Below are 16,305 nucleotides of genomic sequence, written 5' to 3' on the forward strand. Positions count from 1 at the left end.
ATTTTACTGAATGAACTTGAATGGGTGTATGTGTTTTTTCAAACGTTAATTGGTTACTATCGCGATACAACACTCTCTATGCGCAGCAGCAGCGCAGCCGGGCGTGCGCACGTAGGAAGAACTGTTGTAGGATCATGGCGGAGCGCAGGAGGCATAAGAAACGGATCCAGGTAACGTCATTTTAAAGAGCAAATCTTGCCGTTGCAAGTATGAGGAGAATATATGAACCCATGCGCTGGCTTATGAACTGTTGCATGGCATTTCCTCGCCACAGCAGCTCCAAGCAGAGCTGTTCACAGGCGAATAGATGCTTGCTAACATTAGCTAACGTTAGCATTAGCTGGCCAGGCGAAAACAGATGTCAATATTTGTGTTTGGAAAAGGCATTTCCCAGCAATGAATCACTCTCACTATAGTATGTACATCTAGCCTAGGTTTACAGATGAGAAATGTGTTCTCATTATAGCTAGCTGCATAGCTGTCTCCTCAGCCAGCTTGCAAGTGCATCCATTTTCATTCTGATTGAACGTTAAATGCTTGTATAAATGTTAGCTTGCTAAGCTGCGTCAGCCCTAATATTCGCGCGTCAGACAAGTTTTACATGCCTTGGCCTGTGGGAATGTTCCCATGAAGAGCAGAGTGCATCCTCATATTATGCAGTTAGCTAGCATGCAGTACAGCTTCAGTGACATTTCACAAAAGCTCTGATTTAAAGCAGAAACAAGATAGTTAAACAGGTAATGATACACTATTGACGTTAAAAGTAGCTCATTCAAGGCTAATTTGACTAGACTGGATACGAAAGAATGCATTGATAGTTTGAATTTGGTATTCCAAGCCTGTCCCTCCTAATGTAACACCAATAATAGTTTTTAAACTTTGATTCTTGGTTGCATTTATCATGTTGTTGGGTGTCTTGGCAGCTTTGCCAAGGGGTGTTTTTAGGTAAACAAAACAAAGGCATGAGTAGTAAAGCTAGGCTGAACTATTTCCACTCCATCTGTGACTTTGTCATATTGTAGATCTATGAAAACCTAAACATTGATTTAGCCTATTACACAAGCCAACGTTGTTTCTTCTAGTTAGAATCTGTTCAATTGCATAACAACATAATACTATCTCTTTTATGGTTGTACCACAAGCATGTAGGCTATCTCCTCCATGGTTGTCTGTCCTCAAGATCATTGCTCCAACATTATGCAACACTTGGGTCTTTAACAGTTTATCTTCATTTAAATCTCATCATCTGCTATTATGCCTAGATTCAAAGCATTCAATGGTTGAAAATGAGTTACATTTGGTTTTATTCAGTTTGATAGTGATATTTTAGAGACTGTTATTTGGGTAATAGACATTAAAGGACCAGTCTTTGGGGGGGGTTCCTGTGGAGAACTGGCCAGCTGGCTTTGAAGACTGGGGTCCCATCCAAGACCAGAGTACCTCGCTATGTGGTCGCAAAAATGGCCCCTGCTTTTGGGCTCATACTTCTCTTAGAAACATTATCTCTAGCGATCTCGCCAGGTGGATCATATAGACGGTGTGACGGGGAAGGGGTGTTCTGTGGAAACCGAAGGGTCTCGTGTAGCGGTGTTGCATGACTGATACCTGCCTCTTTAAACAAAGGGTCGTTTGAGGGCCTCGTCTTCCTCGCGTTGCTGCTGGTGCATGATGCTGGCCAGAGCCAGCTGCTGCTGGTGCATGCTGGCCAGAGCCAGCTGGGCAGGATGAAGCCGTGTTGAATCTCATTGTGCTGATGCTCCCATTCCCCCCGTGTTGGCATGCAGTCCACCGCCTCTGGCTGGCTGGCAGTGAGGAGGAGTGAGAACATGGTAGCAGAGGATTTGGCTGCTACACTCAGTGAGTGGGACAGATGAAGCTGGATGTGTCACTCTTTAGGCTAGACACTCTCATCAGAGATGGAGACATTGTTAACTTATTCCACGTCCCACTTTATTTCGTCATCGCTTGCTGAAGATAATGGTTGTTGTTGGTTTAGCTCTTAGATATGGTCACAAAAACAGATCTGGTTTTCGTAACTGTCTTACTTCATGCTGCCTTTCGCAAGAGGAGTTTTTGTTCAGAACTGAGTATGAGCCAGTTTTGAAAGACAAACCTAATCGTTGGCGATGTAGGCTGATTGTTGAGTCATTTGTATTGATCACCAGCCCTATTAAACTAAACCCCCGTAGATAGATTATTATGGTCATTTTGTGCTAAGGGACAGTAAAATAACATTTTGCCCCTTTAAAGGAGAATTTCGTTTTTTTTTTACCTGGAGCCCTCTCCTCACATTAATTATTATCTGACGACTCACCCAGTGTTCTCTGCAGCGATTTGGACCGTCGTAGGCGTTGTTGTGATCGAAATAGTACTCTATAGTACTCTATAGTACTCTAGTACTCTAGACACTATTGATCTCCAAACAACGCGTAGGAGGCACAAAAACGCTGCGGAGGACACTGGGTGAGTCGTCAGATAATAATTAATGTGAGGAGAGGGCTCCAGGTTAAAAAAAAATGAAATTCTCCTTTAACAGTACTAGGCATCTCGTGCGCTCAATTGAAACTGCATGGCTTTAGTTTGGTGTGGCTTTGGCGTTGCTTTGGTGTATGGTGTGAAAGTGCACTTAAAACAAATCAGCCTTAGGGCAATTAGGGCAATTAATGTGTCCTAATTAAAAAATCCGGCTCCGTCAGGTCCCCCGCACGGGTGCCATTTAGACCCTGAAAGTTTCAGCCCGATCGCATGAAAACGGCATAGCTGTGGCCGAACACAGAATTTGAAACAAACAGTGGACAGAGCCTACATATACCCAATTTTATATATAATAATAATAGATACAGATAGATAGATAGATAGATAGATAGATAGATAGATAGATAGATAGATAGATAGATAGACAGACAGACAGACAGATAGACAGATAGATAGATAGATAGGACATTACGTGTCCTTACTTCAGTCCTAACTTGTGATGTAGCCATGAACTTGGCTGTTGGAGGTCTGTCTAATTTAACCCCAGACTAGAACCTTGACTAGCTGATTGTGACTATGATTTTTGTGGTTCTGTGTGTGTCCATCCCTACAGGAGGTGAGCGACCCCACCAAGGAGGAGAAGGCGGTGGCCAAGTACCTCCGTTTCAACTGCCCCACCAAGTCCACAAGCATGATGGGCCACCGAGTCGACTACTTCATCGGTCAGTGTATAGCTCTCCCCTCACCTCCTTGTCTCTTCTCTCCCCTCACCTCCTGCCTCTTCTCTCCTCTCACCTCCTGCCTCTTCTCTCCCCTCACCTCCTGCCTCTTCTCTCCCCTCACCTCCTGCCTCTTCTCTCCCCTCACCTCCTGTCTCTTCTCTCCCCTCACCTCCTGCCTCTTCTCTCCCCTCACCTCCTGCCTCTTCTCTCCCCTCACCTCCTGTCTCTTCTCTCCCCTCACCTCCTGCCTCTTCTCTCCCCTCACCTCCTGCCTCTTCTCTCCCCTCACCTCCTGTCTCTTCTCTCCCCTCACCTCCTGTCTCTTCTCTCCCCTCACCTCCTGCCTCTTCTCTCCCCTCACCTCCTGCCTCTTCTGTTGCATTGCAGCTATAAGTTGTGTGACAGAAAAGTGTGCAGACACCAACGCACATCCATCTTAGGTGCTGGGTCGAGTGTGAACCAGGAGAAGCTGGTGAAAATGTGCTCCTTATTAGTTTCCACTTCACCAATAACTATAGAGACAGATGTTTACCGAACATAGATCCATTTAGAATAGAAGCATTGTGTTTGTTTTTTGTCACAATAAGAATGTTGTGTGGGATTAACAATATTTGTCCTAGTGAAATTCTCCGAAAACAAGTTTCCCCAGCAGTCTCGAATGTAAACCGACAACCGTATCCTCCTACACAATATTTACATTTGTCTTGTACAGTAGCACGGCAGAATACATTTGTCAACAGTTTTCGTAAATGCTGTTTACTCTGTAGCCGTGGGCGGAATAGCTAATGACTGTTGGGTCAGTATGCTGGGTTCACTACCCTTGTTTTCAGGCAAAGTGGGCATATACTGTATTACTGCTAGATGTGCAAAGTTAAAATGTGCAGATTAAGTAGAACTAAACGACTGCTATCTGCTCTGTCTAGTATTTGGTTTACAGAAGAATGAGGATCGAAATACAAGATTAAATGTATCTTTACAAAAATGCATTTTTGTGTTGCTGCACAGGCTATGAAAGCGATTTAGCACTAATGGTGATTTTTCAGCTAATAAAAAGCTGTGATTATGATTATGATATAATAAGATTATACTGTTTACCAGGATAAATGCACAATGACAATTTGGGTTGATGCTGTACTTATTCTATGTGTTGGTCCCTACATTAGCCTCTAAGGCGGTGGACTGTCTGCTGGACTCCAAGTGGGCGAAGGCTAAGAAGGGAGAGGAGGCGGTCTTCACCACCAGGGAGTCTGTGTTGGATTACTGCAACAGGTTGGCTGCCTACCTCCCTCTGCTGGCCATTTGATGTTATAGATTGATAACTATTTGCCATATGAAGGGTTCTATTCCAAATTCTGAACTTTTGACAGCTACTTTTGTAAAATGATGGCATGAAACTAAAATTTGTTGCCGAGATGACTGGTGAAAATTGGCTTACTTTTAGACAGTTTCTTCTAACTGTAACATTTTAGGGGATGTTATCACTGTTTAGGACATTTTGTGCAGTGCTTTCCAAATAGATTGATTGCAGCTTTGCAAGCCAGGTGTGTCTCACAAGTTGATAAGAGTGCTAGAAATGTCTGGCCTCCCTCCCCAATAGGAGGCTAGGAATAAGACCGGTCCGTCCACAGAATGGGCCACAGAATAAGACGGGTCCATCCACAGAATGGGCCCCCCCAACCATAGTTTAGAGGCTGATCCAAGAGTGGGCAACAAAAACGAGACGCGATGCAGCAGAATCATAAACAACAATGGCGGCAATGTTGTACATTCGCAGCGTTAGCTGTGTTGATTTCCAAATTTGAGGGTGTGGTGGAGCAACGGCCAGGACACCAGGGGGAATTGGCCAAGTACAATTGGGGAGGGGAAAAAATGGTTTGTGAATGTATTTGACAGAAGAACAAATAACATTTTGTCAGAGAAGAACATTTTCTTACTACCAGATTCGGCTAGCTACATTGGTGGTGAAAAACACACACACACACACACACACACACACACACACACACACACACACACACAGAGGAGAAACAGTCATGGAGCTCTGTGTTAATGATTGGTTGATTGATAATTGAGACATATATGACATTTCCATGGAAATTGCCACATTTTAAGTATTATTATTATTTATTTATTTATTTTTCAGTAGCCCAGAATCCTGGTTGCAGATGATTCATGCACTCATCTACACTGTATCAAGAAAATATCTTTGGGGTTGTTGTGGGTGAAGTTGACATCGCATATAGATTGTAAATATTGCTCTCATGTGCTAAGCTTCATAACTTTGTTTAGCAGCCAGCCTGCGTCATATGACTTGTTCTGGCTCGTTCAGCCTTGCAAGGCTAGATTTATTGCATTTTGGGCTGAAATCCTTCACATTGCACGCAAGTCTCTACAAGTGGAGGGAGCCTCTCTTGTGGACACTAATGATTTGAATTGAATCAATGTTTATACCCAGAGAAAGCACTAATAAGCAGTTGTTCTCTTCTCACTGTAGACTCCTAAAGAAGCAGTTTTTCCACCGGGCTCTCAAAGTGATGAAGAAGAAGCCGGAGAAGGAGACCAAGAAAGAGAAGGAGAAAGAGAAGGAGAAGGAGAAGGCCAAGGGCGACAGCAGCAAGGAGGACGAGAAGAAGTCCAAGAAGGACGTCTCCTCCTCAAAGGAGGAGGAGAAGAAGGGCAAGAAGGAGAGAGACAAGAAGAAAGAGTCCGAGGCTGAAGCCAAGAAAGAAAAGAGTGTACGTTTGTTTCTATATAGCCCCTTTTTCACAACCTGTGAAAGCTTTTACACAGCCTGTGAAAGCTTTTACACAGGCTGTGAAAGCTTTTACACAACCTGTGAAAGCTTTTACACAGGCTGTGAAAGCTTTTACACAACCTGTGTAAAAGCTTTCACAGGCTGTGTAAAAGCTTTTACAGCCTGTGTAAAAGCTTTCACAGCCTGTGAAAGCTTTTACACAACCTGTGAAAGCTTTTACACAGGTTGTGTAAAAGCTTTTACACAACCTGTGAAAGCTTTTACACAGGCTGTGAAAGCTTTTACACAACCTGTGTAAAAGCTTTCACAGGCTGTGTAAAAGCTTTTACAGCCTGTGTAAAAGCTTTCACAGGCTGTGTAAAAGCTTTCACAGGCTGTGTAAAAGCTTTCACAGGCTGTGTAAAAGCTTTTACACAACCTGTGTAAAAGCTTTCACAGGTTGTGTAAAAGCTTTCACAGGCTGTGTAAAAGCTTTCACAGGCTGTGTAAAAGCTTTCACAGCCTGTGTAAAAGCTTTCACAGCCTGTGTGAAAGCTTTCACAGGCTGTGAAAGCTTTTACACAGCCTGTGTAAAAGCTTTCACAGGCTGTGTAAAAGCTTTCACACAGCCTGTGAAAGCTTTTACACAACCTGTGAAAGCCGTGAATCGTTGCGGCATCATTACGCCTCGCCTCCGTTTAAAAGTCAACAGAACACAATGTCGAGTCATTTTGTTACGTCTTTCGTTCTGCCAGTGGAGGCTAATATCAGCCCCGAATCAACATGTTTAAAAGGGTAACCCGCGGGAAGTCGGATCGAAGGGGGGAATCGCCGTTTACTGCAGTCTCATCTGTGCGCGTTAATTCCCTCCCGAAAAACAACTAACGTTATAGTATTCCTGTGCATTTATAGCCTACTAAATAGCCTATATCCCAACAAATCCATAACTCCATATAGGAATATTATAATACATTTGACGCTACGGCCATCACAGCAATAAAAAGGGCAAAGGTAAGGGTGAAAAAGTAGCCTATACGATCCACAACAGAGACACCAGGAGGAATGCGCCGTGCCTACACACGTGTGTATTTTAGCGTGCGTCTGCATCCGTGGTGAGTCGTGGTCTGGGCATTCCCTCTCTGTCCGTCTCTCCTCAGAACAATCCACAATCCAGCAGTTAGGCTTTTTTGTGTGGATCCGATAAATCCCTCTGTAACTCGTAGTTGAGGATATCCCCTCTGATCAGCGCGAGTTCACATCTCCATGGCAACGATAGAACGTCATGCATGTCTGTGTAAAAGGCAACACCGCACTCGTTGCGGGCCTTCGTAACAGCAACATTGCAGGATCTCTGTGTAAAGGTGGCTTGTGCTTTCTGTATTGACAAAGCTCTTTACTGTAGATTACAGCTGTGCCAACAAGATAGCCTGATCATGGTTAGAGGCTTTTCTGGGGACTCTGTCATGATGACATAATATTGGCGTCAGTATGGTGCTGTATTGACGCTAAAGCAGAGCAAACGGGGTTGACATCAGAAACACCAAATCCAAGCATAAATAGCGAGAGTCCAATATAACGATGTGCTTAAGAGTTTGTTCGTCTGCATGGCATAGCTGTGCTATCCATCTGCAAATAAATCATGTTTATCCAGACAGAGAGTAGGAGTTACATGTTGGTGTGTGTGATGACTGGGGTGCTTACTCACCTGTTTATCCAGACAGAGAGTAGGAGTTACTACATGTTAGTGTGTGTGATGACTGGGGTGCTTACTCACCTGTTGCGACTGGTGGCACATCTGTCCAATATATTAAACTGGATGTAATCTCTGATCATAGGCTGTAAAATTCTAAACACACACTGCACTGAACACATTACTTTTTCCTTTCTTTTTTTAAGCTTTTTTTCTTTTTTGATCAGGCTGTTGAAAAGATCATCTATTTAGATGGCTTGACAGCCCGTTATGGGCGAAAACGCAGAGACAAGGTCACATAAAAGCTTTATATTATGGAGGAAATAGTTTAGTTGTGAAAGTTGTGCCCAGGACTCAGGATCTAAAGTGAAAAATGTGTTTTGACTTCAAAACAAACAAAAAAACAGTTGCAAGCCGTGTGCTCTCTCTTCATTGTTGTTTATTTTTTAAAGCAAATGCATCCTATCCACAATCAAAAATGCCATCATTATAAGATATTTACGGTAATGTAAAGGTCGGCATCCAGTGACTAAGAATGAGTAGGTGTTGTTGGTGATCAGTGCCTTGCTCAAGGACACGTCAACAGCCTCGACACTTGGCTGTTGCGCTGCTTGTTGCAGGGATCACACCTGTTGCCTTTTGGTTCAGACATGGTCTCTCTAATTACTAGGCCACAGTACCCGTACCCTTTGATTTCAAATGAAATCCAGTTCTCATTAAAAAATAAAACATGGAAACATCTTTTTATAATCGTTCTCACAGGATGACAGTCCTGGAAGCCCCAAGAAGAAGAAAGAGGCGAAGAAGAAGTTTAAATTGGAGCCTCATGAGGACCAGCTCTTCCTGGATGGCAACGAGGTGAGTGGGCAGAGAGTAGAGCTGGGTAGAGAGTACCGCAGGGATATGACTTTTGTAGCGTAAATGTGTGTTTTTTTATACCATTTTCAGAAAACGCTGAAGCGTAAATGCGTTTTTTACGTGATTTTCAGAAAATGCTTCGAAAGTCATAAAAGTGGTCCACGTTTATGAAGATTATCCTGCTGAACACAAATGATCACCCCCATAAACTTTTGTTAACCACCACCCTTTTTTCATGCATTTAACCAAAATCCCCATTCTGAAAGCCCATTCACTTTTCCCCTTATGAACCAAAGTGCTACTTCTGGACTCATTCCCGCGGTACTCTATTCCTGATGGTACAGTACAGCTTAGGAATCTGATGATAAAATAAATAATTAATATATGCCTCTCCTGTGTAGGTGTACGTGTGGATTTACGATCCAGTCCATTTCAAAACTTTTGCCATGGGACTGTTCCTGGGTGAGTCAATGGTTGAGAGGCATACATGTGGTAAACAACAACTGAATGGCAGCGTTAATTTAGTTTAGTTTATTTATTCGCACGTATGTGTAGTAAAATCAAGAACAAATGAAAGGAAATACGTGGATACAAAGATTGTCCAGGTTGAGACAAGAAACCCTAATGGTCTCTTACCTAAGAAATTAAACCAATATTAACAACAATTTCATCAAAGCATACAATAAACAAAAACGAGAAAAGAAAAGAAGCAACCAAAATAAGACGTGGCAGGGTAATGCAGTTAGTGATAGAAATATATCACTATATATTATACTACTATAAATTATATACTACTACTATTATGGTTATATTTAGTTGTTGTTCAAACAAACTGGCAATCAGCCAGTAGTGAGCACACTCACCGGTGTTTTTTAAAAGTTTCGGTGCACGGCACAGGAGAATACTTTGTAGGAGAAGGAGAGCCAGAACACAAAATGTCCTTTCGTTAGGTTTATTCCAGTTTTTCACCAGGTACATCACTGACGTTTCAGCCTAACGGCCTTCTTCAGCGCTGAAGAAGGCCTTTAGGCTGAAACGTCCGTGTTGTACCTGGTGAAAAACTGGAATAAACCTAACGAAAGGACATTTTGTGTGCTGGCTCTCCTTCTCCTACAATATATTTAGTTGTTGCTCAGAGCCTAGGAAGTGATTTCCCCTACTCATCCCAGTCCTGTATGTGTGTGTTTTTCCAGTCATTGGAGTGATAGCAGCCACGCTGTTCCCTCTGTGGCCGCCTGAGTTGCGTGTGGGAGTGTACTATCTAAGTGTTGCAGCCGGCTGCTTCGTGGCCAGTATATTGCTGCTAGCTGTCGGTAAGTACAAGTAGTCATGAAAAAATATCCAACTGGGTCCCCTAAAGATAAAGATTGCCCCAAGACCTTCACCAACGTTCAACAAGTGCGCTCATTTGTAGTCAGAATGGCATTTGTTAAAATTGGTTCCTACACAAAGCTGGAATGTCTTGAAACTCTCCAAAATTAACTTTTTGGCTGACGAGGACTAGTAAACTAAGAATATTTTAGTCAGCAGTATACATTTTTCATCATGCTTTGCTTTGATTTGCTTGCAGTCAGAGAGTGTACAGTCAGGGACAAAGTTTGAGACCAAAGATTATATAACCATTATTATCTCAGAATGTGACCGGTTTGGTGGTCATTGATTTATCTGTCAGTGACACGTGTTTGGTTTTTTTTTACCGGCATTTGTCACTTGAAGGATGTTAGTTTTGGACCCTGTTGAAACATGGACAATGGATTTTGGAAAGAAGAAAAAATATATTGTTCAGTCATAACATACATTACTAAAACACTTAAAGGGATACGCCACTTTTTCGGGAGTTTAGCTCATTTGCCATATCCCCCCCACATAACCAAGGTACACCATGCCTTTACCGTCACTGTCCGAGCAGTATACAGTGAGCTACAGGCGTGAAGTTAGTAAGTATCACCATAGAATGGAGGCCAATGGTACACCTGTTCAAAATAACCAAAAACACATATCTAATAGTGCCAAAATACATGTTGTGCTTCGGGTACTCACCATGGGATGAAATATTAATCCAATTGCGGAGAAATTATTATTTTTTTAAGGTAAATAGATAGCCGGAATTACTTTCTAAACATGACCACGTGGCATGGGCGACATACAGCGCATGCGCTGTGTACAGCGGAAGCGCTCTTTACAAGGAAGTAACTCGGTGTAGGGATTTACTCTGAAATTACGTTTCACGTAACTATGGATTCATATTTAATCTCGAGGTGAGTACCCGAAGCACAACATGTATTTTGGCGCTATTAGATCTGTGTTTTGGGTTATTTTGAACTGGGGTACCATTGGCCTCCATTCTATGGTGATACTTACTAACTTCATGACTGTAGCTCACTGTATACTGCTCGGACAGTGACGGTAAAGGCATGGTGTACCTTGGTTATGTGGGGGGGATATGGCAAATGAGCTAAACTCCTGAAAAAGTGGCGTATCCCTTTAAAGCAGACCCACTGTCATTTCACACATTGATATTTGTTGTGAAGAATTATTGAGTTACATTGCCCACTATCAGCATACAACATATTACACACTGAAAAAAAACTGCAAATCCACTGTAGGACTTGAGGTCTGGGAAAGGCCTTAAACGTTAAGATGAACAAAATATGTATATGAACCCTGTAACAAATAAAATGTACAAGCATCCTGTAGTTTAAAATTGACCCCCATTTGTGGTTCCGTCTCCCCCTCAGCCCGCTGCATCCTCTTCCTGATCATCTGGCTGGTGACGGGCGGGCGACATCACTTCTGGTTCCTGCCCAACCTGACAGCGGACGTGGGCTTCATCGACTCGTTCCGGCCGCTCTACACCCACGATTACAAAGGGCCGCGCGGCGCCAACGGCAAGAAGGGCTCGGAAAAGTCGGACAGCGAGAAGAAGGAGGAGGACGACGAAGAGGAGGAAGAGGAGGAGAGCAAAGAGGCGGGCCCCGACGAGAGTAAGGAAGCCGAGGAGGAAGAGGACGAGGGAGAGGGGGGAGAAGGAACGGGGCCGGAGCGACACTCGGACACAGACGACGGCTCGCAGCACGGCGAAGGCTCGCTGCACGACGAAGGCTCACAGCACAGCAACGGAAACGACTTTGAGATCATCACCAGGGAGGAGCTAGAGCAGCACACGGAGGAGGAGGAGCTAGAGCAGCACACGGAGGAGGAAGAGGCGGAGGAGGAGGAGGAAGAGGAGAGGAAAGAAGAGGAGGGAGGCAGCGAGGCGAAAAAACCCCAGACTGTTGAAACATAAACTCTTTCAACCCCATCTCTCTCTCTTTCACCATCCCTTCTGTGCTCCCAAGACCTGCTCCTCCAGTCCCCGGAGAGCCTCCCATCTCTCGTCTGTTGAGATCTTCCACTAAACAGTGCCGGGATAGACAGCGCTGAAAGAAAACGGCGATGACAATGGAAAAGATCATGTAAAAGAAGCCTTATGGTGGATCTGATTCCTCCCTTCCTTTTCCCGTTATTTATGTTCTCGAGTAAAAAACGATAACTGCCACCAGACATGTTCGCCTGAGGAAGTTGTCACCAGAGGCTGTTTCCTGCCCATCAGACCGATTAATGCCCTCGTTGGATTGCTTTTTTCCCCTTTTTGTCTTTTTCTTGGCTTGGTTCTTACGTTCTGAAGTCGCTCGACGCTCCCGTGCTCTGTCCAATCAAAATGACTCGTGTTTTATTTATGGCCTCCATCCTTTTGGTTTCCTTTTGGATGTTTGTTTTGTACGTCAAGTCAAATCGCAGTCGCTCTGTCTGCTAGTTAGAGAAGACACACCGGCATCTCCTTTCCCCTTTCTCCCTCCTCGCCTTTGGTGTCGGCGTCGTCTTTGAGAGCTCCTCATAGGTGGTACAATCACGGAGGCAGATAGTTGACCCCCTTGGGTGTTATCGCCTCAGATTCACAAGCCAGGCGCACGCGTGGCACCCTGTTGAATGGCCAGTCAGTCCGATAGCTTTCTCAGGCAGCGCTTACACTTAAAGCAAACTGACCAACGCGTCTGCTTCGTCACTGAAATCTGAACCAGGCCGGACGGACCAAACCCCCCCCCCCCCATCCCCGAAGGATCCTAAAATCCACGATAGCGTGGCTGGATAGAGCTTTTGAAGAGCGGTCATATGAGGTATCGCATGGCTCTTTGAGGTACTTCTGGTTTCCATGGAGAAATGATGGTTTTGTATGGCTGATGATGATCATACTGCAATTCTCTACAAAGTACTTTTTTTTTTGCATTCAGTTAGAAACTTTATTAAACGTGAACATGACCAAACATGACCTCCAAACAGAATGAAACGAATATATTCCCACAAAGTCTCAATAACCTTGACATAACCTCTCCAACGCCGGAGAAGAGTTTGGGGGACAACATTGAACACAACAGCAGACTACTCAGTCAGTGGGACTCAGGGCAGGAAACTAACTGTCTTCCCTCTACAGTTCAAAGAAGAGAATAAAGCCTAAATGATGGCTGGTTACCTGCCAAAGCAGCTGGAAGTCTTGACACACTTAGCAGCCACAGCAAAAATATGACCAGCACATGGCTAGTTTGGAAAGTGTGCTTCGGGTGCATGTGGGCCTTCAGAGTCTCCTCTGAGTGGGGGTGCCTGTGTGTGCTGCTGGATCAGAACTGGATGGACTGGGAAGTAATTGCAGCACATCTTCTTCCAGCCTGCCCTAAGAGGACGTCTGCTCCCGGCTCAGCTCTCCCTTGGAGTTGACTTTGAAGATCCGATCAGATGGGACCCGCACTTTCTTATAGGCAAACACATCATTTTCTCTATTCCCAAAGCCTGTGTAGAATGGCTGCTTGTTATACTGGAACAGGATCCTGATGTTTTCAAGGCATTTAATCTGGAAGAGCTCAGAGTTCTCAATTTCCTCCCTGTAGAAGGAAGCGAAGGGAGGGCTGCTGGGGGGACAGCAAGACAGGCCCCTTGGGCAGCTGCCGATTGCCGTCCGCAGTGTCCCAGGCCAGGTAGATCCTTGTCGATTTCCCCATGCAGATCGCCCGCGACGAGCAGTATAAGAACTTTTGTTGCCATTGTTAGATGCTGAGTTGTAGAGGTCGACCACGACAGGTCCAGTCCTTCCCAAACGTTGGGTAGGCAATTCCGAAGAAATCTGACTTGGCGTCAGTGTCCGAGATGATGAGTTTGTTGTCCCAGTTCCACAGGTAGATGGTGCCCTCACAGCGACATGTGCCCACGCTGAAGGTCACATCATTAGGTCCCTTCTTCAGTTTCAGTGTGACCATCTCATCAGAGGAGAGGCAGAGTTTCTTCTCGTGTGAGCGTGAGCTGGGTTGGGGCTGCGGTTCACCGTCTTCCTCCCCCATAGACGACTCCATTAACTTTCTATTTACAAACAGAGCCGGATATAAAGTCAAGCAAACTCTAGTGCCAAACTCAAATTCAATGTTATGCATGCTGATTTCATACGAAGAGCGCAATTGTGAGCTAGGGATTTTGGTACATTTGTTCATTCATTTTGTAACAGTGGTGTCAAATTCCAAACCTTTCATGTGTAAAAAAAAAACACAAAAAAAAGCACAGCACAAGGTTGTTAGTATCTAGCTAAACGAATCTCTTTGGTCTCAATGAAACCATTTAAGGGTGTAGGCACTCGACTCGGATTCACAAGCCATCCCAAGCAAACAAAGAATGTCCTATCTAGTCTAGCGCAAGCTGTGGCGTGAAAGCGGCGGGCTTGTTTATTGAAACGAACTCCACTGACCATAACTTTGCTTTGTTGCTTTTCCCTCGCTGGAGTTCCGGTCAGACCCGCTGACCAGACTCGAGTCCCCGGTCGAAAGGCCGACGACTTGCCATCACGGTCCAGTTCTGCCCTGCAGGCGGGTTAGCGCACTCGTGGTCCAATGCTTTCCCTCCTGCGCTCACATTACCTTCTGGCTAGACTTGTTTTAGATGCTCTTTTTACTCATAGTGAGGATAATATTTAAGTATAAAAAATAGAAATGTATCATTTATATATGGATTCTATTGATATATCAAATATATACATACTTACAGTCCAAGAAATTATGAAACAGCTTGTTTAACTTGAACAGTCTTTTTTTCAGATTGTGTAATGCTTATTGCTTATTTTCATTTCCTTTTTGTTTTATATGCTCATAAATTGGCAAAATGTCAAGAGTGGACACATGATTGAGATGTGACATCTGGGATTACAAAACAGTGGGAATATATTTCGGATGATTACAACAGTGTTTATTATTGTTTTACACCCTGTTGAATGTGTGAAAATAACGTAACTATTTTGTCATGCATTCAGCGCTGCCACATGTGCGTGTTTCTCTCTAAGATGACGAATCATTAACTTGAGGTTGCGAAACTAGCTAAAGAATAAAAAGGCCACCTGATTGCCCGCTTGTATCTCCCTCTCTGGAAAGAGTTTGCTAATCTTAGTAATTTTCTAGACCTCTAGCCTCGTTTATCATCTCGTCCCCCAATTTCCTGTAATCCTGCTGAGGTTTGTTGTAGCTCTTGGACTTTCCAGTTCTCACACCATATTGTCGCTCTTTGTTTTCTACTATCTTTGTTTTGTTTTTTGTTTTTTTCCCCCCCAACAGGCAAAGTGCGTCTGTGTCCTGTTGTCTTGTGTTCTGGAGAGTCGCCAGTGTGCCAGTTGCTGTACTCTGGATATTGGCATAACTATTTGATGAAAAATCTCCAATTGTTATTGAGTGTTGCACAGTATCAGTCTGTTGTATATTAGTATTACTCTTACTCTATGCTGCTGCTTGTCATCGCACATTTATGGAGGGGAAAAAGTGACATTGTAAACATCCTTCACGTTTTATCTCTGGTCAAAGCAAGTGTCTTTTGATCGCCTAGTTGTCCACGTTTGGATCAATATCATTCTGACGACTGTCTCATGCAATATTGGAGTATAATTTAATAAATTGGATGTCTGGAAATATATCTGTATCTTATCATTGCAATAAAAATATAGAAAGCATTGGAGTCGTCTTATAGTATATTTGTCCAGAAGTAGGTTTTCCAGGCCTGGAGATGTTATGAAAAATTATAAAGGGGAGAAAAGTTTGACCAAATGTCAAAAAGCTGTTTTTGGATCCGAAACAGTCCAGACCTGTTTTAGTCAAAATATTTTTGTTCATGGTGAAGGTAATTATTGATTTTAAAGTGAAACACTACTGCTTAAAGTTAGTAGTAGGTACATTGGGTAACACTTTACAATAACGTACACAAATAATGTAGTTACTAGTAAACTAATCATTAACTAATAGTTAATGAGTAGCTAATGAATAATTCATCATTAGTCAATCACTAGTTAATCATAGTTAATGAGTAGGTAGTCAGTTAATGATTAGTACCGTATCTAAGTTCCTGAGTAGAGTAGTTAATCATTACTAAATGTCAGCTCGTGAGTAGTTAATCATTAGTTACTGATTAGTCGGTCAGTTCCATGAGTAGAGTAGTTAATTGTTCGTTAATGATCAATAAATGTCAGTTCGTGAATATATTAGTTAATCATTAGTTACTGATTAGTCGTCAATTCCTGAATAGATGGTTAATGATTAGTAGCCTAAATGTGAGTTTGTGAATATATAGAGTAGTTTAATGATTAGTTAATGATTATTTTGTAGGTATATCAAAGCTGTTCACTCCAAAGAGTGACTCATTCATTATTACTTAACACCACTTACCTTTATCGTTCCCCCCTTAAGTGCTGCTCCAGAGTTGTTACTGCATGAGTACCGAATCATTACTTACTTAATACCTGACCATTAGTTGTTCTTTTTGTGTACCCT

At 43.3% G+C, this 16,305-nt stretch overlaps 1 protein-coding gene across 1 annotated transcript; it reads left to right on the plus strand.

Annotated features, from left to right (window-relative positions):
- The first annotated feature begins 111 nt into the window (after window positions 1–111).
- sec62 (SEC62 homolog, preprotein translocation factor) lies at window positions 112–15,491 on the plus strand. The gene is made up of 8 exons (XM_083653422.1): window positions 112–170; window positions 3,089–3,197; window positions 4,361–4,466; window positions 5,692–5,932; window positions 8,384–8,479; window positions 8,881–8,941; window positions 9,673–9,792; window positions 11,218–15,491. The coding sequence occupies exons 1-8, from the start codon at window positions 135–137 to the stop codon at window positions 11,763–11,765; spliced, it is 1,317 nt and encodes a 438-aa protein (XP_083509548.1). The 5' UTR covers window positions 112–134; the 3' UTR covers window positions 11,766–15,491.
- Window positions 15,492–16,305: the final 814 nt, after the last annotated feature.

Source organism: Poromitra crassiceps, assembly GCF_964638095.1.
Source record: "Poromitra crassiceps genome assembly, chromosome: 17".
In the NCBI taxonomy this organism is placed as follows: Eukaryota; Metazoa; Chordata; class Actinopteri; order Beryciformes; family Melamphaidae; genus Poromitra; species Poromitra crassiceps.